This window comes from Onychostoma macrolepis, chromosome 13 (assembly GCF_012432095.1).
Source record: "Onychostoma macrolepis isolate SWU-2019 chromosome 13, ASM1243209v1, whole genome shotgun sequence".
Taxonomy (NCBI): domain Eukaryota; kingdom Metazoa; phylum Chordata; class Actinopteri; order Cypriniformes; family Cyprinidae; genus Onychostoma; species Onychostoma macrolepis.
Window position 1 is genome coordinate 13,012,829 of NC_081167.1, and position 23,151 is coordinate 13,035,979.

At 38.2% G+C, this 23,151-nt stretch overlaps 1 protein-coding gene across 1 annotated transcript in view; it reads right to left on the reverse strand.

Moving 5' to 3' along the window:
• srbd1 (S1 RNA binding domain 1) overlaps positions 1–23,151 on the reverse strand; it is a 113,792-nt gene that overhangs the window by 63,669 nt on the left and 26,972 nt on the right. The window contains exons 16-19 of the mRNA XM_058795612.1: positions 19,271–19,353; positions 6,931–7,037; positions 4,997–5,164; positions 3,779–3,931 (exon numbers count right to left, since the gene is read on the reverse strand). Coding sequence (XP_058651595.1) covers positions 3,779–3,931; positions 4,997–5,164; positions 6,931–7,037; positions 19,271–19,353 — 511 coding nt within the window. The remainder of the gene's footprint in view (positions 1–3,778; positions 3,932–4,996; positions 5,165–6,930; positions 7,038–19,270; positions 19,354–23,151) is intronic.

A 23,151-nucleotide genomic window follows, 5' to 3' on the forward strand; every position in this document is an offset into this window, starting at 1 on the left:
AATTTGTGTTCCGATAATGAACGAAGGTCTTATGAGTTTGGAACGACATGAGGGTGAGTAATTAATGACAGAATTTTCATTTTTGGGTGAACTATCCCTTTAACTATAGAAATTTTGAAAAAATAAATAATGATATAAGTTAAATTCATCTTTAACTTCGTTTATTTTGTGTTTTCGAGTTTTTTAGTAATGTAGGAAAGTGACGAGAGAGTTTATAACCATAACTGTACAAAAAGTATAAAGAACTTACTGTTGATCAGCAATTACTGCAGACTGATGTGTCTAACAGCATCTTTTTATGGAATCCAAAAAACAAACACTGACAAACTAATTTTTTTGCATGTCTTTAGCTAACTATGGTTGTAAGTAACCAACATACTTCAACAATGTTTTCTGAAACCATAGTTTTTCACAAACAGTATCACAAACTTCAGCTCTTGTCCGTTTCAATCTACTGTTTATATTTTATCATGTTAACAATCAGCATAGTTTTTGAAGAGTACCCATGTGCATAAATGCATAAGGAAATGGCAAAGTATGACAAACCTGTGATGAATCAAACATCAAATAAAGCAAAACGACAGGCAAAAAAAAAAAAATAGTTCAGTAATCATCAGGTGCCATGTTCATTACAGCACCTTCTCTGAGATCTCAAATTAATTAATTAGTAGTTATTATCACTCCACCACCTGCGCATGATGCCATTAACAACAGTCCTATATTATTGAGACCACAGATATATACACTAGTCAACATTTGAAGTGGATCAAAACCTTTCATCAAAGTTGTCCTAAAACCTAAAACCAAAATGCGTTCTTGTTTTAGGACAACCTTTATGAACTTTTTTGATCCACTTCAAATGTTGACTACTGTATATAAATAGATGCCTCATTAGTGGTTCTTTCTATGAGCCTCTATACGCAAGGCGTCCACTATATTGGAACGGTCAAAGCTGGTCCATGAGAACTAAAGAATATACAGTATGCATTTTTGAATATCTATATCTGCAATAGACTTTAGCAGATGGTTTTGCAATACAACAAGACTAAGCCATTATCAAACACATTACAGTTACCATAGTTTAAAAACCTGTAATATTGAGTCAATACATATAAAAACATAAACCAACACATTCCCATTTCTTCTGGAATTTAAATCTCAGCGTTTTTTTTAAATCAGAGGTTGTGCAATGTTGTGGCATCTTGGAAAACTTCTTTATTTTTACTTTGAGTGATGACATGCTGGCCATTCCAAAATGGCAAACACATCGACGATGGAGTCGATGAAGGTGTGACAATGCTACTTCAGTTTTGGGAAATTGGTAAAGTCAAGACTAGTTGGTTAATTTATCCAACATACTGGTAGTTAATCAGCAAGTTACATTGTTGTATGGGAAACACACATCATATAGTTATTGCCACTGGATTATTTAAGATATTATCATACTTGTAGTATTAACACAACATTTAATGTTTTAAATACCATGGTTGATCACTACCTTCCCCTTCATGCTCTTGCAAATTACGGAAGAACAAAGAAAGTGCTATCAGTTCTTGGCTATAATAAAATGGCACGTCACAGAAACTGGTTTATTTTGGTAGGAGGTTCCAATAAGAGCTAACATCAACCTTTGTTTCACAGCTAATACTTAAATACTAGAGATGGTCCATCAGGGGGTCAGTGCTACATATTGTGTATGCGTATTTGTGTGTGTATGAGTGGGAAGTGGTGGGGCTAAGGGTATCAAGTTCATCACATTAGAGCAACATGATCCGCCATTACCGTCCACTGGCCCACGCTTCGCAAAGCGCTCGACGTGCAACGAAATCACTCACGAAATGGAGGGAGACAAGCTGCATGTTTTCACAAGCACAACGTGTGACTGATTTAAGCCACCTCCTGTCCTGACTTCACAAATATTAAGCGCAAACCAGTCAAGGATGCAGTGAGGGGCGTTTTTCCATTTCATTTCTATTCTCATTAACTGCTGCATTTATATGAATGAGAATGAGAGAGGAAGTGAAAAGGCCTGTCCAATAATTTGCAAAGGGAAAGAGAATGAGCTGGTGAAACAGAGGACAAGAGTGATGAACCCAGTGCATAAATGGGTTACAGATTGTTGGGAATATGTCAAGCTTGTCATCATCATTATAAAGACATCGCTCAGACGGTTCTGCTCGCATCATTAGCCTTATGATTCCAGCCCTGGCTGAAACTCGCAACATATTTGATACATTTTATTAGCAATACCCAGAATTCCTCCCAAGCCCCCTAGAAACCCTTGTTTAAAGTCCGCTACATTAGCTGGGCGCTACATTACCAACTCAGCACTGCTGGTGGCCATGTTTAATCAAATCCCGTAACTCCAAGAAAAATATGCCTGGGCTCATGATGACAATTGGAGTGGAGAAATGTCCATTAGCGCAGCATTTGGTAACGATAGAGAATGGTGATAATACAGGGGACTGCAAGGGAGGCATTTCTGCCTGGTTTAGTCGGAAATGAAGCCTAACGGAGAGAAATGAAAACAAACAGAAGGAGAGGAGAGGAGGGAGAATATGACAGGGTGATTATTCCCCCACTCCATGCCCCTAAGTGGCTTTATTAGACCTCTGACCCTAAAAGGCGCCTCTGACGACAGATCAGGCAGAGAAGGAGTGGATGGACACGCATACGATTCACACATACATATACAGAGGGGTGAAAACTTCAATTTTAAATCTATTTAATTCATACTAATTTCATTTTTATATATATATATATATATATATATATATATATATATATATATTAATTATAGTGATTATTATGCAATATGATTTGTAAATTACAAACTATCTATCTATCCATCCATCTAAATTCAATTTTAATTATATTTAAATAATATATCAATCATTTTAATTCTATTAATTTATATAATTCTATTTAATTCTAATTTCATTAATTTGATTTAATTCTATTTAAATTTATAATATACAATATACAATTCATATTCAATATAAAATGCTGGCCTACAAATAGTATAGAGTCTTCAATATTTCTTAAAGTCATAACTTTCTTTGTTTAACTTTTTTATAAAATCAGTTTTGGCAACTTTGTTTATTTCCAGGTTTAACTGGGGAAAAAAATCCAGATTTTCAGTGTGGTCTCAGATGTTTGTACACAACTGCACATGTACACATGCAAAGTCACAAAATGAAGTGTAATTGCACAAGTACACACACTGTACTACAACTGAAGCCAAAGTACGACATCAGCTATGAAGGAAATGAAAAAGTGAGTAATAGGCAGTGAATGAATGTCTTGTTCCTAAATTATAGTTGCCATTCACCAATAAATCCTCCAAATTCCACAGCATTCGGATGCCTTGCCCACGGTTCATATTCAATTTTCAAAAACCTCTTTCACATGCACACACTGATTTTGATTTAACTTGCAGCTGTCATGCACGCAAGCAAATCCAAACCACAGGGCATCCGTGCGCACATCTTCTGGAAGCAACAGGCACAAGTGTCAGATTGGAGTAGTCTAAACAGACTTGAGCAGCACAGCTGCGGGGAGAGCGTCATTCACTGCCAGAGAGTGCTGAGCACACGCTGAATGTGCTTTTCATATGAGCGCCAGCAGCTCGCACAACTCTCACACTGAGCAACACAGGGCCAGATGCTCCCACTTGAGGTAAACACTTGTTACCACTTGGGTCAATCCTTAAGCAGATCCAATGATCATCTGCAGTTGTGCAGTAACGTGATAGTTTAGTGCCACGCTCTGTTCTCACCTCAAGGCGATGCTGTAGGATTCGGGATGGATGCAGGTTTGGTCCAGTGGGTTAAACTGGTTAGAGGTGCTCCCAGAGCCTTTGACTTTTTTCTTCTCAGCTGTCTGTTTCAGAGGAACCTTGAGGTCTTCGTTCCCTCCAGAACAGACACTGCTTGACACAATTACAAAAACACTGAGGGTAAAATGTCTGAATTATAAATTTGCTTTTACATGTGATTTGTGACCTATAAATTGTAAGTATTTCTTCTTCGTTCTCTAGAGATTGGAGTAAGCTGTGCAACTTTTTAGTTGCATTCTACAAGAAATTAGATATATCTGATGATGATATCCTGATGCATTATAATACATATGTATAAGATTATAAGATTATCTATTAAGATGAGATGAAAGCATCTATTACATATATCCATAAAATTATGGGAAGAAAAAAAAAATGGTCAAGTGATACAACTTGCCTCACTTTGCCCCAAAAAGATTAATACAAATGAGAAAATAAGTAAAAGAGTAAAACTATTCATTAAACAATCATTTTCCAAATCCTTATTTGCTGCACAATAATTACATTTTTATCAGTCATCCAGGTTTAATATTTAGAAAATTTTAATGCAGTCGAAGGTTTTTCAACATTACTTAATAGCACCTGTGGCATTAATAGCATTAATAATTATTATTAATAATAATTACATTCATTTAATTAATATGAATTAACTATTGTAATTGCATTTTGTCCATTTGGAGGCAAAGCTCACCATTACTACTGTTTGAGCCACTGACACATTAACCAAAAAATGAAAAATGTTTAATATTATAATTCACAGCTAATGTTTAGACAAATAATTTACATAATTTTACACACTGACCTTTTATAAATATATTATACAATATATGATAAAAATAATGCACAAATATGTTAGGTTAAGGGGGCGACACATCTTCCCACTACCCCCTACGTCAGGGGTTCCCAACCCTGTTCCTGGAGATCTACCTACCTGCAGACTTCAGTTCCAGCCCTGGTCCAACACAGTTGTCTGTAATTATCAAGTACTGCCTAAGAGATTAATTAGCCGGTTCATGTGTGTTTGATCAGGGTTGGAGTTGAACTTTGCAGGATGGTAGATCTCCAGGAACAGGGTTGCACAGCCATGCCCTACGTGATATAAAGGCAGTTTGGTGCAAAAACATGTAACTGTAGAAGTGTCATGATTTGGACGCATACCTGCGTACTGTCTCGGGGTTGATCCTGATGAAACCAGCACACTGCTGGAAGCTCTTAGGACCGAGGCCTTTGACCAGTTTCAGCTGCTCTCTGTTGAGAAAACGCCCGTTCTTTTCTTTCCAGTCCATAATACTGCGTGCTCGCCCTGCGTTCAGACCTGCTATGTGCCTGACAAAACAAAAAAAGGGAAATTGGTAACACTTTAGTACAGGGACCAAGTCTCACTATTAACTAGTTGCTTATTAGCATGCCTATTATTACATATTGACTGTTTATTAGTACGTATAAAGCACACATTCTGCATGACAATATTCTACATCCCTAATCATACACAATACCTAAATTTAACAACTACCTTACTAACTATTAATAAGCTGCAAATGATAAGTTTATTGAGGCAAAAGTCAAAGTTAATGGCTTGTTAATAGTGAGAATTGTATCTTAAAATAAAATGTGACTGGAAAATCTTAATTGAGCGTTCAAAACAAATATGTTTTAAAAATGTTTGTTGTTTTCTAAATTTTTTCAGGTTTTTTGCTAATGTGCTATAGGCTAGCAAGTTTTGCTATTGTTCTCTGACGTTCAGAAATGTAATTCTTAAACACACCTTTTATGCTTAACGCGACTAAACTTCTTAGGTCGCAATGAGATTTAAGTGATTTAAGTGATTCTTGAGTCAGATATAACAGTTATTCGGTTCAAAAAAACTAAATTTAATCTCTCACATCTTCCCGCCGGTTCAACTCCTGTTTGTTTTTGGAATTAGTCATTGCTTTATATGTTAATACCCAGCATTAACCACACAACCTGGATGAAGAGCTTCGCTTTAAAAGTCCACCCAAGGCCATGGAAATTCCTTTTCATTTTTATGTAATTCGTACATATTCACAAACAAGAAGTCCGATATTAGTAAATTATTGAGAACATTTTCCAGCAGAATTACCAAATGGCTACCTAAGATCTCATAATCTTTTTGACCTTTCCATACAAAACAGAAAGGCATTGAGACAATTTTTTTGTGAGACGGTATGGGCAATTCGAAGTGGCAGCTCCCCTAAAAGCAGCTATGTAAACATTATATGTCATCACTTATAAATAAGGGGTGAATAACACTGGAGCCACGAACACGTCGTCTGGAGCTCTGGTACTGAGAGCTCATTTAAAGTCAGGTAAACAGATGACCTGATCCCAGCCTACCTCACGAGCATTTAACCCTGCATGTTAATGGGATCACACAGCTTTCCAGCTCAGTATAGTGATGTATGGGTGTCTAAGTACACCATAAGTCAAAGGCATAATCCTAAAGAGTTAAATATATAAATCTGATATTTGTGAAATGTGCGTATTTCATTCTAATGCTTACATGTATCTGAATGAATGCATTGATGAAACATGAACGTGTACCTGCTTTCATCAAAATATTTTTTAAACTCGCTTATACTAACTTCTCGTGTTGAACTAAGGATTTTTTTTTAAAGAATAAGCTGTGTAAATGAAAGCTAACATTTCAAAGGCACATCTAGGGCATGTAGACATGATCCTGATTGTATTCCGGAAATATATTATTCCAAATCACTGTTTTCCGTAATGCAAACAATTTGCAATTACTCACGAAATCCTACAAGGTATTAGGCAGAGCGAGTGGATGTAATGAATGTGTACATTTCGGTGTTTCTGTAAGTTTATGTGACTAATATTCGAGGCTATATATCTCAATTTGTGTATATGTTAGCGAGCGGCAATGTTTGTGTATGTAGATCACAATGTTTGTGTGTAGTGGGGATGTGAAAAGATGTTACGGTGTGTGCGTCTCTGAGTGTGTGTGTGTGCGCGACGTGTAGGGTGTCAGACTAAACAGAGCGCTAAGCAATAACGGGGAGGCGAGTGAGAAGTTGCCATGTTGTGACTCCTGCTGGAAAGTATTTGGCCTCTACCTCATCAGCGTCTCTGAACAGATGTTGATGTCCACTCCCACGAAGCTCACACACTCCTGCACCACCCCATCCAGCGCTGCCCTTAGCAAACTCTGTGACACGTCGTGCTGGAAAGAGTGACCACAGTCTTAGAACGTGTGTTTATGCAAGAAAGGAAAAGGAAGAGCTCTGTTCTTGACCTGGGCTCTGAAAACGAAATCATACACCTTGAAGATGTTTTTTCTAGTATGTTGACTTGATTCAATCGCAATTTTGAAATGTATTAAAAGTTCACTAAATCGCCACGGTCACTTTGAAAATAATTAAAACGGTAAAAGTTCTACTCCGTGTCTTTCGAAATGTCAAGAAAGTCTAAATCTATTAGATATCTCAGCAACAAATCGTGCTGTCTCAGTCACTTTCCAAAAACAAGCCGCTTTGCAAGGCCAACGTTGTGTCATTGGCAATCAAACGGTAACCCTAAATACTTTGCGGTGTTCATGCTGGTCTGAGGGGGAAAAAAGAGACGGCAGAATAAAAAGGCAGCCAGTGGATTGCTTTGCCTCAAGAGACACGGAGAGAAGGTCTGAGGCTGTTTTCATTGGAAAGCATCTGTGACACTTCAAAGTCCTCTCACAGGGGTTTTCCATTAAGTGCAGGGAATTGATAAAGTTAATCCAGCCGAACTTTTCACACTTTGGAGGCGGTTTTCTAAAATGGAGAAGGAATTCAAAGCAAAGAAAACCACAAGGCCAAATTCAAAACTGACCAAAATTAGGAGCAAGCAGGGAATTCTGACAAGCCTTTGTCTGTCTTGCATTGGGACCAGTATCCATATGGAAGAAGTTATACCAGTGCTTGAGACCTGCTAAGAAGAATGTGCAATTCTTCATTTGGAAGAACTCATTACAACGAACACCACCTCCACTTTTGCAACATTTTCATTTTCATGTACTAGTTACAGTTCACCATAGAGGCTTTGGAGAAAAACAATTAATTTTACTCATATTTAAAGTTGCAATGAAATAGAAGTAGCAATAGATTTTTTCTTTTGTATCGTGGCATACATCTACGGAAGCCCATTTCCACTACTGAATAAAACTAAAAAAGTTAATTGCGATTTCTCACAATTCTGTGAGAATATTTTTCTCGCAATTGCGAATTTACATCTCACAATTATGACTTTTTTTTCTCAGAAATGCATGATAAAAACTTTATGACTTTTTTTCTTGGAATTGTGAGATATAAACTAGCAATTGCGAGGTATAAAGTCCAGTTCCGGGGGGGGGAACTGGACTTTATACCTCGCAATTGCTAGTTTATACCAGTTCCCCCCCCCCCGGGGAACATAAAAATAATAATTTTTATGTTATTAAAATTGCGAGTTTATATCTCACAATTCTGACTTAATAACTTGCAATTGTGTGTTATACACTCAGAATTGCACGATGTAAAGTTTATATCTCGTAATTCTGACTTAACTTGTAATTGTGTGTTTATATCTCACAATTCTGAGGAAAAAAGTCAGAATTGTGAGAAAAAGTCTCAAGTACCTTTTACATTTTTTATTCAGTGACGGAAGCAGGCTTCAATACACATCAGAGTAAAATGGATTATAGGAAAAAAAAAAATAGGGTGGTTGTTATACTTACTTATTGTGCACATACATGTTTTTACATTGTACTTGTGTTTGAAAACACCTTTCTGTAATCACATCTGTAATTAATTTCTGTAGTTAGATCTGCAATTACACTAATCGACCCTACTCCTATATCTTAGCCCACAGAACCTTACCCTTAAGCATGTACCACCTCAATAGCAGCATTTTGAAGTTCAACATGAACACAATAAGTACATTGCATCTAACAATTATTACAATTAAAATAAAACCATTTATAGCAATGGACATGATGGGAATTCAACACTTTAGAAAAACTACTCAAATAGCTCATTGACTCCATCTACAACCTAAATAGATTCAAAGCTCTTTTGATGAATTGTTGAGCATGTGACTTCTGAAACACCAGCCCGTTTATGGTTGTAAAAGGATGATGAGAAACTTCAAGAGGTCAAAAGACAGTGTTCTCTAATTTTCTTTTTAATTAGGGGAAAACCCAACATTTAAAAGAGCAGCAATGACAGTTTATGGTGGTTTGGGAGTGTACGACATGTATTGCCTGTTCTGTGTACTTTTCTGTGTAAATTTACAGTGTGAGTGAGTAAGATCTAATGCTCTCAAGTTGTCTTTGCGTGCACTAGTGTGTCATTGTGTTTGTGTGAATACAAATTCAGTATATTAAACAGACCGAGAAGCCCACAGACCTCTTATAGCTAACTCAATATACACATTCAACCTCCCTTGTGCTCACATGAATACACACAGTCACACACTAACACAAGAACAGGCAGAAATAATAAACAAAGACATAGACGATATATTTCCCTCATATTTGGACACAGTGGTTTACTTTCAGAGAGTGTTTGTGTTTGAAATTACACAACCAATGGGAAAATAGTAAGAAGTGGGTCTGAGATGATGTGGATCATGATACTTTATCCCAATATCTTTTGTTTTAATCATTCTGGGACACATTACAAATCAACTTGCTTCATCATGAGGCCAATTTAGCTGGTAATGAAGAATAGAAAACATGAAACAGCGTAGAGAACCTTATTCTATAACTAATGTTTGGAGGATGCATATATGGTGGATTTTCAGTTGTTAAAGACTGACTGTTAATATCCTTCCATGGCAATCATGTTTCGCATTAAACACAGATCAACGCAATATGCTAGCTAAAGAACTGTTTTCCAGTGTAATAAAATGCAGTACTTTTGGACTGTGAAATTGCGGCCAAAAACATGGAGAATGTCAAAGTGGTCTGAGAAGCAGATGTTCCGTTAACAAAAAAAAAATAAAAAAAAAAAAATCACCCTCAAAACAAATGTTGTTGCCTAGAGAAATCTGATCTTGTAAACTCATTAGCAGATCTGCCTGTTTGTCCACAAAACACATGTCCGTCGAGAACAGGCACTAAAGCACTCCAAGAAAAGGTGTGATAAGAGATGTTATGGGATAAGCAGACTTTCCTCTTCTTTGATGGCTGAAATCATTTTGTGCATGGGTTGATTTAAATATTAATAAACAGGTAAAAAAAAATAATAATAATATTCTTGCGGTGCAGTGGAATTGAGATTTTAATGCTCAGTTCTTCGTTAACAAACAGAGTTTGTTCAATTTAATTAAATGTAAAATTAAATTAAATTTGGGCTCCTGCAGGTAGGGAGGTAGGGTACCTCATATTTAAGTATGACTTCAAGGAACCATGTTTTCTTGCAGTAAAATGGTGATGAGGTTTTAATGCTCACTTCTTTGTTGACAAACAGAGTAAATTAAAAAATGTAAAATAAAATAAAATAAAATAAAATAAAATAAAATAAAATAAAATAAAATAAAATAAAATAAAATAAAATAAAATAAAATAAAATAATAAATAAAATAAAATAAATATGGACTCCTGCAAGGAGGGTGCCCCATGTATAAGTATTGCAGTGCAATGGAGATGAGGTTTTAATGCTTAGTTCTTCGTTGACAAATAGAGTGATGGAATAGTGTCCTATTAGATATGACTGAATGAAGATAAATAGAAATTGTTTAGACCAGCACAATGGTAACATCTCAGTGGGTTAAGGATGACTGAGATATTGAGTGACTGCTAGGATGAATTGGCTGAGCTATGCGGGTTATGGCAAAGAGCAGAATGTGTGTTTTGACCTGACAGGATCCGGATGACTGCCACTGGAACAAGGATATCTGTGTGATAACATATACTGTCTAGCCGTATACAATGGAGTAATCTTATCCAAGCAAAGACAGAAAATCATTCATCACAGACTGGAAGAGAATCACACTTTATCATCATAACACTGCACCAGGTTGTGCATTTTCTTAAACTTCTAGTTAACTTAATTAGTAATGGTTTTAAAAAACAGTAGCGGCATTGAGATCTCAGCACTAGACATCCCCTGGGAGTATTGTGAGTGTAAAAAATGAAAGATCTGTCTTGAGGCTTTCAGAAATCCTGCACTCTTTTGTAATATCACCTCTAGTGGTTATTGCGGTTCACTGCAACTTGCCAATAGTCAAAAAAGAATGAATGTTATTTTAGTATCACCTCCTAAATCTAGTCAGTGATACACAAATGCTGGAAAAACAACTGTAATATTAGACCTCCAAAAATATTTATTGCACAAAAACAGCCTTCATGTGGGAGAACACCACTGGCTGTAATATTCTGTCAAAATCTCTCACACATTTCCTTTGTAACCTTAGAGAGGTGAGAAATATATGTACACTACTGGAACACATGTGTTGAAATGAAACATGAAAACTAAAAAATAAACATCGAAGCCTGAAGGCAGAAGCTGAGATCTTCAACGGCAGCCCAATCATTCCTAATGATCCTCGTTTATTCAAAACGTTTAATGCCATTTTCCCATATGATGCTTATGGTGATTTCAAAACAGTCACTCATCAGACTTATCAACACATTCACTATTGTACACAAACAGATTTTAATGCTACAATCACTGACAGCTTGCTGATAATCAATAAATCAGTGCACGCTCGAGGTACTTCTCACAACAAACAACTCTTTATTTTTAACGTACAAAAACCTGCTGCCACATAATAGCCGGATGCAACCTGAGAAGTGTGTGGACAGGTTCCCATGTAGCTGCTCCCAAACCCTAAGGTTAGCTTTTGAGTACTTGGCAGCCGGTCGACTGTATAAACCGCCTTGAGCGCGGATGGAGCGAAAATTCTCACAGTCCTTGAGCAGGCTGATAGAGGAAGACACCCAAAAAGTGTCGCCTGCGGGCAGTTTGGAGCTCTGCTGATGGAATGCACACTCATTAGAAAGCCATCAATCATCATGACCCCCCTAGATCTATTTTTAAAGGCTGTTCCAGAAAGCTATGTGCTAGGGTACACTAATTTACGAGGCGGGACGCCACCACTGCGATATTAGTGCTCATGTACTGGGAGAAAAAGTCTAATGAATGGTATATGATTGAACAAGAGAACAGCCAATGATCTGTATCGACTGTCGGGCCGTCTGGCAATGCAAGGTCAGTAAAGAGTGAATTAAAATGATAGTTCATCCAAAAATGAAAATTCTGGCATCATTTACCCACCCTCATGTCATTCCAAACCAGTATGACTTTCTTCTGTGGAAAAAATAAAGATATTTTCAGAAATGTGGTTTTTGTCCATACAATGGAAGTCAATGGTCATCAAAACAGTTTGGTTACCAACATTCTTCAAAACATCTTCTGTGTTCTGCAGAAGAAAGGAATGACATAAGGGCAGTGTTGGGAGGGTTACTTTGGAAATGTTACCCTATTTAAAATGTAATAAGTAGGGTAACTATTTCAATTAATTAATTAGGTAACACTTTATTTTACGGTGTCTTTGTTTCAATGTAATTATACATTTAAGTACTGAGTAATATTAATTAACTACATGTACTTACTATATGATTAGGGTTAAGAATAGTGTTTGGTTTAGGGTTACTTGCATGTAATTATGCATAATTTATTATTATAATAGTATATTATAAAAGTATATGTAACAAGTGTGTGTAACACGGACACCTTAAAATAAAGTGTTACCCTTTATTAAAGTAATGTAACTGATTACATTTGATTGCTTTTTGAGTACTTTTCTACATTTCTAATGAATGTTTTCAACTATTAATAATTTTGAAACATTTAAACCAAACTGGGCTAACCTTACAGTAGTACTCAACACTGATTACTGTCAGACTTTCAAAATCCTTCATCACTTGAATTAAGATTATAAAAATGTTATTTTAAAGCACAGCCACCACCACAGAATCAGACTTTAGCACTTCTTTTTACTTTGAGATCATTCTAAGGTTAAATACGGATTTAAAATCATTAGACAGTTTAATAGTTATGAGAAAAAAATCTAATCCTTGCATTGCTGTGACAGGAAACGCTGGCATCTAACAATGTCTTTGCATGCATGCAGTTGATCTTAAAAAATAAAGCATAAACCCAAATATGAAATAAAACAGTTATCAAATAAGCATAACTGTTATAGCTTATAAATAAGTGTCTAATTCTGTGTCCTAAACTCCTGAAACTTTGGCGTCTCATATTTTAAGAAATCAATCAAAACTGAATGTGTGAAAATATTCAGATGTAACCCCTTTTGTAATCGTTACAATTTTTCTCAGTAACTATAATACATAACACATTACAGTTATATTTATTTTGTAATTAAATTACGTAATTCCGTTATATTCGATCCCTACTGTGTTATTCCTATGTATGTCTGCACTATGTCTGTACTTTCTTCTACAATGGAAGCTCCAGTCGTCAAGTCAAATTCCTTGTGTGTGTAAACATACTTGGTAATAAAGCTCTTCTGATTCTGATTCTACATGTAACTAGTTACTCCCCTACACTGCATAAGGGTCAGCAAATAATAAAAGAATTTTCTTTTTTGCATGAACTATCCCTTTAAGGATTGAAAAACACTTCAATCACTGCGGACAAATTGAACAAAGCTGAACAAGAAAGTAAACATGGGCTGAAATTGTTGCGGTCATATTTGAGATATCAACCTAGACACGTTGAATGTTTCCAGTAGTAGCTGTTGAAAAAGGCTTCAGCTTTCATCTCTCCAATCTCCTGTCAATCCTACTGGATATATCTAAGACTGCATAACCATTTCGATTAGCGAGTGTAAAACTGAGCTGCATCTGGTAGAGCATACGTTAAGAATCAAACCAACATCTCCAGCAGGGCCTGAGAAAGACCAAGCTCGCCTAAAGCCGATATTAAGCTTTCCATCTGTCTTCAAACGCACACGAGCCGCACTCTCTGGTCCTCGCTCACAGTAGGAAGAGCGGCTGACAGCTGAGCTCTGACATGGCTTAGTGGTGTGGTAACCCTGAAGACAAAACAACCAAAACTCAATTAAAGCATTGGGGAATAGGTGAAGAAATGTGGTGGGAGTTCACATAGTTTTTAAACCTGCCCTCTGTTTGAACAGACACATATCCCGAACCCCAACATGCCAGGTATAGAGCAGGGGACGGGCCAGTGGTAACACAAATACACAATTACATTGCCTCACCAAGCCCAGCAGAGCCACGCCGAGGTCTCCGACCCAAGTCATGCACACACGTATGCACAAAAACACACAGGCTCACACAAACCACGGGATTAAATTCAGGTGCGAGGTCCTGTTTGGCTTGGACAGGCCCCAGCGCCAGAACAAAGTGTGTCTGTCCACACTCAGCCCATTTAACAGGGTTTTTTTTTACGAAAAGCTGCCACTCTGAGATGTCAATCAGTTCTTCTCTCCTTTCCCCGCCCTCATGACCCAATGCAGATCTAACCAGCTGCAGGCTCTGAAAACACACTTCCCAGAGAGAGCTGAACACACAAAGATGTTTGACTGGGGAGATCCCTTTACATACCTCCCAAACCTCTGCCTCCTGCGTAACCAGAGACCTATGTTTTCAGCAAAACACAAAAGCTCCAAATATGTCATCTAAAAATGGCTAAAGATGTCCTGACAGTAGTGTAAAAATGACGAGGCCTGACAGAGCAGAAGTTATGTTAAATCACCCTTAAAACAGGCTACAATTTCTACCTATGACATAAGATTTTTAAATGTGCAGTCTTGTGTTACCTGCAAGGTCATGTAGATGTAAGTTACCAATGAAAGAATCTCACACATCCTAAAATCTTGCAATAAGTATTAAATACTTCTGCGCAGTGTTCCTACGCTTACTGACCAATGAATTTCCATGTTTCCAGTCATTTGAGAGAACTTTGTTTTTCTGATGCCGTTTGAGCCCATCTGACAGATTCATTATAGACGTCAACAGAAAACTGTATATTCACCATCGAATTTTCCAGGACTTTTCCATGACCTTCTTTAGTCAATTGTGACTATGGAAAAAGAATTTTTAAATAATTGTGATTCAACCCAATTCACCAGCAAGTAATTCATATTGCACTTGTTTTGGACATACTGTATATTAACGTTCAAAAGTTTGGGAGTTTTTAATCTCTTATGCAAATAATGCCTGTCTTTATTTGACCAAAAATATAGGAAAAATAACTGTTTATTCTTTTAACATTTTTTTTTTTTATATTTGTCAGAAATGGTTAATAAATAAAAAGTATAAAAAAACACATATTTGAAATATAACCTTTTGTAGCATTATAAATGTCTTTACTGTCACTTTTGATAAACTTAATTCAAACTTTTCCCAGGACTTTTCCAGGATCTTTTCAGTCATTTGTAAGTACGGGGGAAGATTTTTCATTATGATTCTGGTTTGCTAATGAATCAGTCAGATCAGTGTGTGAACTAATTTGACAGCATTAAAGCATTGACTACAAAAAAGTAAATAACAAATCTCTATACAAGCTCAAAATTTTGTCAATGAAATGTTTTAGCATAAAGCATTAATAGAAAAAATAAATACAGATTCACTACAGAAATTTTCATGACTTTTCGAGGCATTAAAAACACTATTTTTATATTAGAATTATTCAAAGCTTGCTTTGCTCCACTAAAAAAACATCGTGCATGAATTCTAAAAAGCATTCTGGCAGCAAGTCAGATGATGCAGTTTCCTGGCAGTGGGCTGACATTTTAACGACTAATTCTGACACTTTTCTCACCTACACTCTGCTCCATCTTTCCTTTACCTCAGGTGAAGCCTGGAGACCAGGTCTGGAGTCAGTAAACACCTGTCAAACAGAACGAGAGCTGCACCCACGCACACTGCACTACTGGACTCACCCACTAAAGTCATGAGAAACAACACTGGTGTTAGTCTTCTTTCAGAAGTTTGCTACAAATGTGAACAGCCATAAGAATAATTCTTGCAGACTTTACCCAGGAGAGAAAATTAATTAAAAGTCATATAAGTTAAAGATTTATCATGCAAATACACAGCTAGATCAGACATGATCAGAATGAAAGAAGGTGTTCAGCAGAGCGCATAACTTTTCCTTTTTCCCACGCAAAAATGGACTCAGCTATCAATCATCGTCAATCAGCCTCCTGTCAGTCAATACCATTCACTCTCTTCCGTTTTACCCTGAGGGAACAGTCTCAGCAGGCCCATTAAATAGAGAAAGCCTTCAGGAGTGACATCACCGGTGCTTTTTCACACACAACCTTCATCGAAAACTTTTTTTTTTTTCTTTTTCAAAGAGATTGTTTATTGGCGTTCTGAACATGCAATAAACAGTGCGAAAACAAGACTATATACTAAAGCTTCATCTGTGTGATCAATAGTGGTCTTTGTGTGAACAAACATTCAAATGTAACCTATTTTGTAATTCAAAATTAAAGTGCAACCTAACATATGCATATTTCTGCAGGCGTTCAGAAAAAAACTTTTATAAACACTGATTAACATAATGTAATAATAAAGAATGGTTAAATAAATAATAAATAAAGGGTTTATTGCTGGTTTAAATGTTTGGACTTGAAAAACACACGGGAAAGTGCATCAAGGAGAGTGACAGTTTCCTTAATATCCGGGGGTGTGTACTGTGTTTTCTCTCACAGCTGGGTAAAATGGTAAAATGTGCCCTATGGGACCTTTAAGCAGTTGGGAAACCTGAACACTCTCCACCTATGTCTCAGTGATTGACAGTTAACTATATAAACCTTAACTTTAGAGGTCCCACCCACTTTGACTAAATGGAATGTCAGGACAAAACAAGTAACAATAGAGAGCGATGTGCAATCAAAAGTGTTATGAAGGTGACGTTTTTAAGAGAGCGATTCAAGTTCAGCTCAGCAGCAAAAGCTTCCACCCACTTCATAATGTTACTGTATTTCATACAATAAATTCTTCATAGAATTACTGGTTACACTTTATTTTAAGGTCCAATTCTCGCTATTAACAAACCATTAACTACGACTTTTGCCTCAATAAACTTCTAATTTGCTGCTTATTAATAGTTAGTAAGGTAGTTGCTAAGTTTATGCATTTGGTATGATTAGTGATGTAGAATATGGTCATGCAGAATATTTATAAGTACTAATAAACAGCTAATATGTTATTAATAGTTATGCTAATAGCAATTAGTAATAATAAAGCAACTAGTTAATAGTGAGAATTGGTCCCTATACTAAAGTGTTACCGAATTATTTTTTATTTATATAACATTTTATAATTTATTTGGAGATATACACTATATCTGTAACATATCAATCATATTTTATCTATCTGTATTGTCTCTGTTGGATTTATATATGTTGTGAAATGTACCCCCAGTTTCACAGACAAGGCTTAAACCTAATCCCAGACTAAAATCTAAGTCTGAGCTGTTTCAACTAAAAGAAACATATCTTGAAATATATCAGTGCCTTTATTTTGTCTCAAATTGCACACCAGTAATGTTTTTTCTAAGGCACGTTTATAAAAATTACTTAAATGTCCTAATTGAACTATGGCCTAATCCTGGTTTAGTCTAAACCCTGTCTATGAAACCAGGCCAATATTATGTTATTTAATTGTACATGCTCATTCACATATATTTACATGTATATTGTTGATTCCGTCAACTACATTTCACTTAAGTTCATCTTTAAAAACACCAATAATTAGTACTAACAATTAGTAAATCTCAAAATAAACATCCATTTTCATACTATATTACTACTATTTGTAGCATTTAAAACAACTGATTTTAGTTTTTAGTGTGTTTTTTTTTTTTTAAATTAAAGTAGTGTTAAAATTAATTAGCAATAACACTGATATTAATTATAGCTTCTTGGTACCAGACAGAATTTCTATATCAGTGCAACCCTAATCTAATGTAATCTTTGTAATTTTATTAACCCTCCCTAATCATTCATTGGAATTTATGAGTTATGTAATTTATAAAACATCTTACACACACACACACACACACACACACAAAATAAGTGAGTTCTAAACTGAGATAACCACTAAAGGCAAACTTTACTCCACAATTTACAGGTAAAACACCTTTTTCCCATCACTCAAAATTTTTCAAGGTTAAGGAAAGTGGGTATACAATAGCACCCCCTTATAGTGCTTATAGCCCTACTTGAGATACTCAAGTTAAGAAATAAGATACATGATCCATTCTTTCTGTCTATTAAACACACACACGCACACGCACACACACACACACACATACATATATATATATATGTACAATCCCTCCCTCATACACAAACACACTTATCACTCAGCATGTCAATGCGGTGGAGAGGCATCATGTGTTGCTCAGATTATGTGGCAGGGTAAATAAACGGTAAGTGCTGACAGACGTGCAGGGGGTCGCTGTGATGCACACTAGACAACACTCACACTGTGCAGGGGCAAGGCGAGGTGACCCTGATACTCTGCTAACCTAAACCTGTGTGCATCAGCACATGTGCATATGTTTTTTGGGTCAAAAAGTTGGCAGCGAGAAGCATGTGATATGTGATATTGATCCTTTTGCAAAGACGAAAGATGTTCTTTCCTCTCTTTATTTGGAATATGGGTCCAAGGTTGCAGTGGACTAACTCCAGTGTGACATGATCCTTCAGAAATCATTCTAATACGCTGATTTGGTGCTCAAACACATTTCTTATCATTATAAATGCTAAAAAGTGTTGTGCTGCTTAATATCTTTGTGGAAACTGGTAGTGTGTATATACAGAATTTATTTCAATAAGAGTTTCTGCATAGTTAAATGTCCTGATATTTAAAAAAAAAAAAAGAAAGAAAGAAAAAAAAAAGAGCAGCAGAGGGCAGGAGAGAGAAATCAAGCATGCAGGACAGCTTGAGAAAAATAGAAAGATGAAAAGTAAGAGCGAGAAGGAAAAAATACAAATCAGGCCCAGCCTTGAGTCAACATATGATGCTACTGGGAATCATAGTAGAATTAATTTCAGGAGAAAAATGGATTACTCATAATATGAGACTGCAAAAGCAAACAGTCAGAGACAGGATTAGCTCTCTAGTCCAGCTGACTTCTGTTTGAAACTGCTATTACTCAAAACTAAAAATCAGAGCCTGGCTTAGAAAGTTGGGAATGCGCCTACAATTACTTTGAACATTTCACTGGATCAAGAGCAGAGCCAGACACAACATCATGTACACAGCATTATGTGAGAGGACACTCAACTGTTGGCAGTGTTTAATAAAAACACAATAAACATTACTGAAGTAAAACCACTTGTATAACAAACTACCAACCCATTATTAGCATGGTTTTGAAGATGAGATGCACAAAACTAGTTTCTAATGAGATTGAATGTCATGTGACTAACCTGATAAGTTCCGATACCAATGTGTTTGGGGTCGATCTTAATGAGCTCCGCTAAAGGGTCCTGAACACGCCTCCCAATGGACACTGAGGACAATGAAAAGAATACAAGAAGAAATCATCTCACCATTATGGGTAGTTAATGCTCAAATATAATAACGAATGTCTCAAGAGAACAACAATATTTACACTTTAATAAACCCACAGACTTAATTAAGAATAAATTAGCCTCACATGAGCATAGATCTATGCAAATGAGAGACTATTTAAATCATGCAAAAGCTTGTGTGGAATGCAATGCACTAATCACAGCTTAACATATTATATTAATAAATAAGATTTGCATTTACTGAAATATCAGCGTTTGTAACACACAACTATGGAAGCCCGTTTCCACCACAGAATAAAATAAAAAATGGAAATTGCGACTTTTTATATCACAATTGAATTAAGAATTTTTTATAATAGAGCACATAAATCTGAGAATTGTGAGAAAAAAGTCAGAGCTGTTGGATTAAAAAAAATTGCAATTACCTTTATTTATTTGTTTGTTTAATCCTGTGGTGTAAACAAGCTTTCATACACAACTTTTCAGGGATGTCCCCTGACAGCCCTGTCTGTCCTGTCTGTTTTGTCACTTTAATGTTTCCTTGTTTGTTTTGTTTGAGCACATGGCTCTGTCTTTGTTGTTGTCTGCCATGTGCTCCCTTCGTCCTGCCTCCCGGTTTTCCGTTGCTACGCCCCCTTGTTTAGTCCTTGTTTGTCTGAGTGTCGTCACCTGTCCCTCTCGTTCTCTCCTTATTTGTCTGAGTGTCGTCACCTGTCCCTCTCGTACTCTTCTTGTTTGTCTGAGTGTTCCCACCTGTTCCTCGTGTTCTCTGTCCCTTTATAGTGTTCTCCCTTTCCCTCTTGTACTGTCAGTTCATTGATCTACCTTGTGTGTGCGCGCTATCATCTTTGTGTTTGCCAGCTTGTCTACCCCCAGTTATTCTGAGACTTCCCTGCCTAGTAGTTTGTTTATTTTGTCTCCTGTCTGTCACTAGTCTTGTCCTGCCCTGTAGGCTGTGCTCCTGGTCTGCTACCTCCAGTTGCACTGCCATCGCCGCTCTCTAGTGAACTGCCATCTTGGACTGAACTCTGTGTGTTGTTCTCACAGCCTGCCGGTCAACGAGTCTTTCCCTGCTTTTCGTCAGGACTGTGCACTCCCCTCCTCACCATCTCTTGTCCTGTCAGTCATTGTGTCAAATAAACCTGTTTGCACTCCCTCCGCTTTTGAGTCCTCCCTCCACAACCCTGACAGAATGACCTGACCAGCACTGGACTCCGCAGAATGAGTATCAAGGTCCTGCCACCTGCTAATGCCCGGGAGAGACTGGCTTGCCATCAAGGTCTGGCTAACCTTCGCCAACAAGGCTGGGATATAGGTGTTTTTACCCAGTTTTTCTGGACGATGTCAAGGGGGCTTGATTATGATGATACCACCCTCAAAGACATTTTCAATGCCTGCTTGGATGATCCTGTGACTTAGTGGGAGTTAGAGAACCTCAAGATTTTGAATTTCTGGGACTTTTCAAGGTATCTGGGTCATCGCATCCAGTGGGGAATGCCTCCTCCACCTAACCCAGCATGCAGCAACCACCCTGACCCACTTCCCTTGGCAAGTCAAGACTAAGATCCTCTTCTGACTCCTACTCTGAAGCGAAGGGCAAGAATGAAGAGGGCTCTTTAGTCGGCTGCATCCATTCATGACTCTGATACCTTCCCAGTCACCCCTGGGTTTTCTGGGATCGCTCATGTTTCCCTTGAACCAGTCAAGTCAACTGATGTCATCTCCCAGACATTTAAGTCAGTCTCAGTTATTTCTGAGTCTGTTGAATCGACCTCAACTTTCCCAGAGATAGTCAAGAGTGATGTTCCAGTCACTCCAGAGCCAGGCATGACCACTTCAGTCATCTTTGACCCAGTCAAATCCACTCCAGTCATGCCAGATCCAGTCACTGCAAAGCCAGTCAAGCCCGTTTCAGTCACTCCGGAGCCAGTTAAGTCCGCTCCAGTCATTCCCGTGCCTGTCAACCCTGCCCCGGTCATTTCCAAGATGGCAGCTATCCAGTCAATTCTAAGCCAGAGTCAACTTCTGTAATCCCTGAATCGGTCACCTTCACTACCGTTATCCAGGAACAAGTTGTCAACCACAGTCATTACTCAATGAAGTTTGCACCAGACACCTCTAAGTCTATCAAGTCAACCACTGTCTTCCCAGAGTCAACTGAGTGCACTCCTGTTATTCAAGAATCAGTCACGTCTAATGTTGTCCCTCAGTCCCCAAGGTCTGTTCCCAACCTGTCACATTCTGCCAGGCCAATTCCTGTCTCCACTGAGACTTGCAAGATCACTACCTCTCCGCCTGTGTTGGCCGAGTTAGCTACAGATACTACAGAGGCGGTCAACTATGTAGTTTCTATCCATCAGGAGAGGAGGAAAGTGGCCCGTGCTGTGCAGTCTAATGCCCTTCCTGTTAGATCCACTGAAGCCATGTTTTTGAATCCTGTTTTGCCAGTCATGTCAAGTCTAAGAATGTTCCTGTCAGTCATGTCCACAGAGGCTCTCCCTAAGCTGGCTGCTTCTCCTGTCATGGCCACAGAGGCCGACGCAGAGGCTTTCGTTTTGCCTGTTCCGGCCATGGAGGCCAGTTCTAAGCAGCCTGTTTTCCCAGTTGCATCCACGGAAGTCATTCCCGCTAGTCAAGTCTAAAGATGGTCCTGCTTGTTGTGAAGTCAACAAGCATTCCTGTTAGTCAAGTTGTGTCCACAGAGGCCATTCCTGAACTGCCTAACTCTCACTCTGTTGGCCACAAAGGCTATTCCAGCGGCTCTCATTCAGCCCGTTATGGCCACGGAGGCCATCTCCGAGCACCCTGCTCTCCCATTCACGGCCATGGAGTTACTATGCAGCCCATTGTCATGCCCGCTGAGGCCTTCTTTGAATCTCTTGCCAACCTAATCAAGTCCACAAGGGAGATTCTCACCACCCTTGCTGTGTCCACTGAGTACAAGATTCCTGAGGGTAAGCCTCCAGAGCCACCTATACAGGAGGTTGATTCTAAATCTGCTCCTAGTAGAGTGGTTCCTGAGCCCGCTCCAGAAGGAGCAATCCCCGAACCCGCTCCTGAGAGGGTGGTTCCCGAGTTGGCTCCAGCCCCCGAGTTCGCAGTCCCAGTGCCGGCTCCTCAAGAGCGCCTTCCAGTGTTCCCGAGATAAGTCTGCCCAGGAGGGGCTATTGATCTCCTGGTAAGCCCAAGAAGGGCTCCTGATTTCCCGTTTAGCGCTGTCAGGGATTTGAGAGCCCTGTCTATTTTGTCACTGTTTAATGTTTCCTTGTTTGTTTTTGTGTTTGAGCACATGGCTCCGTCTTTGTCGTCTGCCATGTGCTCCCTTTGGCCTGTTTCCCGTTGCCACACCCCCTTGTTTAGTCCTTGTTTGTCTGAGTGTTCTCACCTGTTCTCTGTCCCTTTTATAGTGTTCTCCCTTTTCTCTCTTGTGTTGTCAGTTCACTGATCTACCTTGCATGTGTGCTATCGTCTCTGTGTTTGCCAGCTCGTCTACCCTCAGTTATTCTGAGACTTCTACTAGGCAGGGTTTGTTTGTTTGTTTATTTTGTCTCCTGTCTGGCACTAGTCTTGTCCTATCCTGTCCTGTAGGCTGTGCTCCTGGTCTGCCCCCTTGATCTGCCTCGCAGCTGAACCTAGGCTGTGCCAGTAAGATCTCTAGTGTGGAGTGGCTGCGCCTCTCGATCCTGTCAGGCCTCCGCTGCTACCTCCAGCTGCGCTGCTATCACTGCTCTCTAGCGAACTGCCGTCTTGGGATGAACTGTGTGTCGTTCTCACAG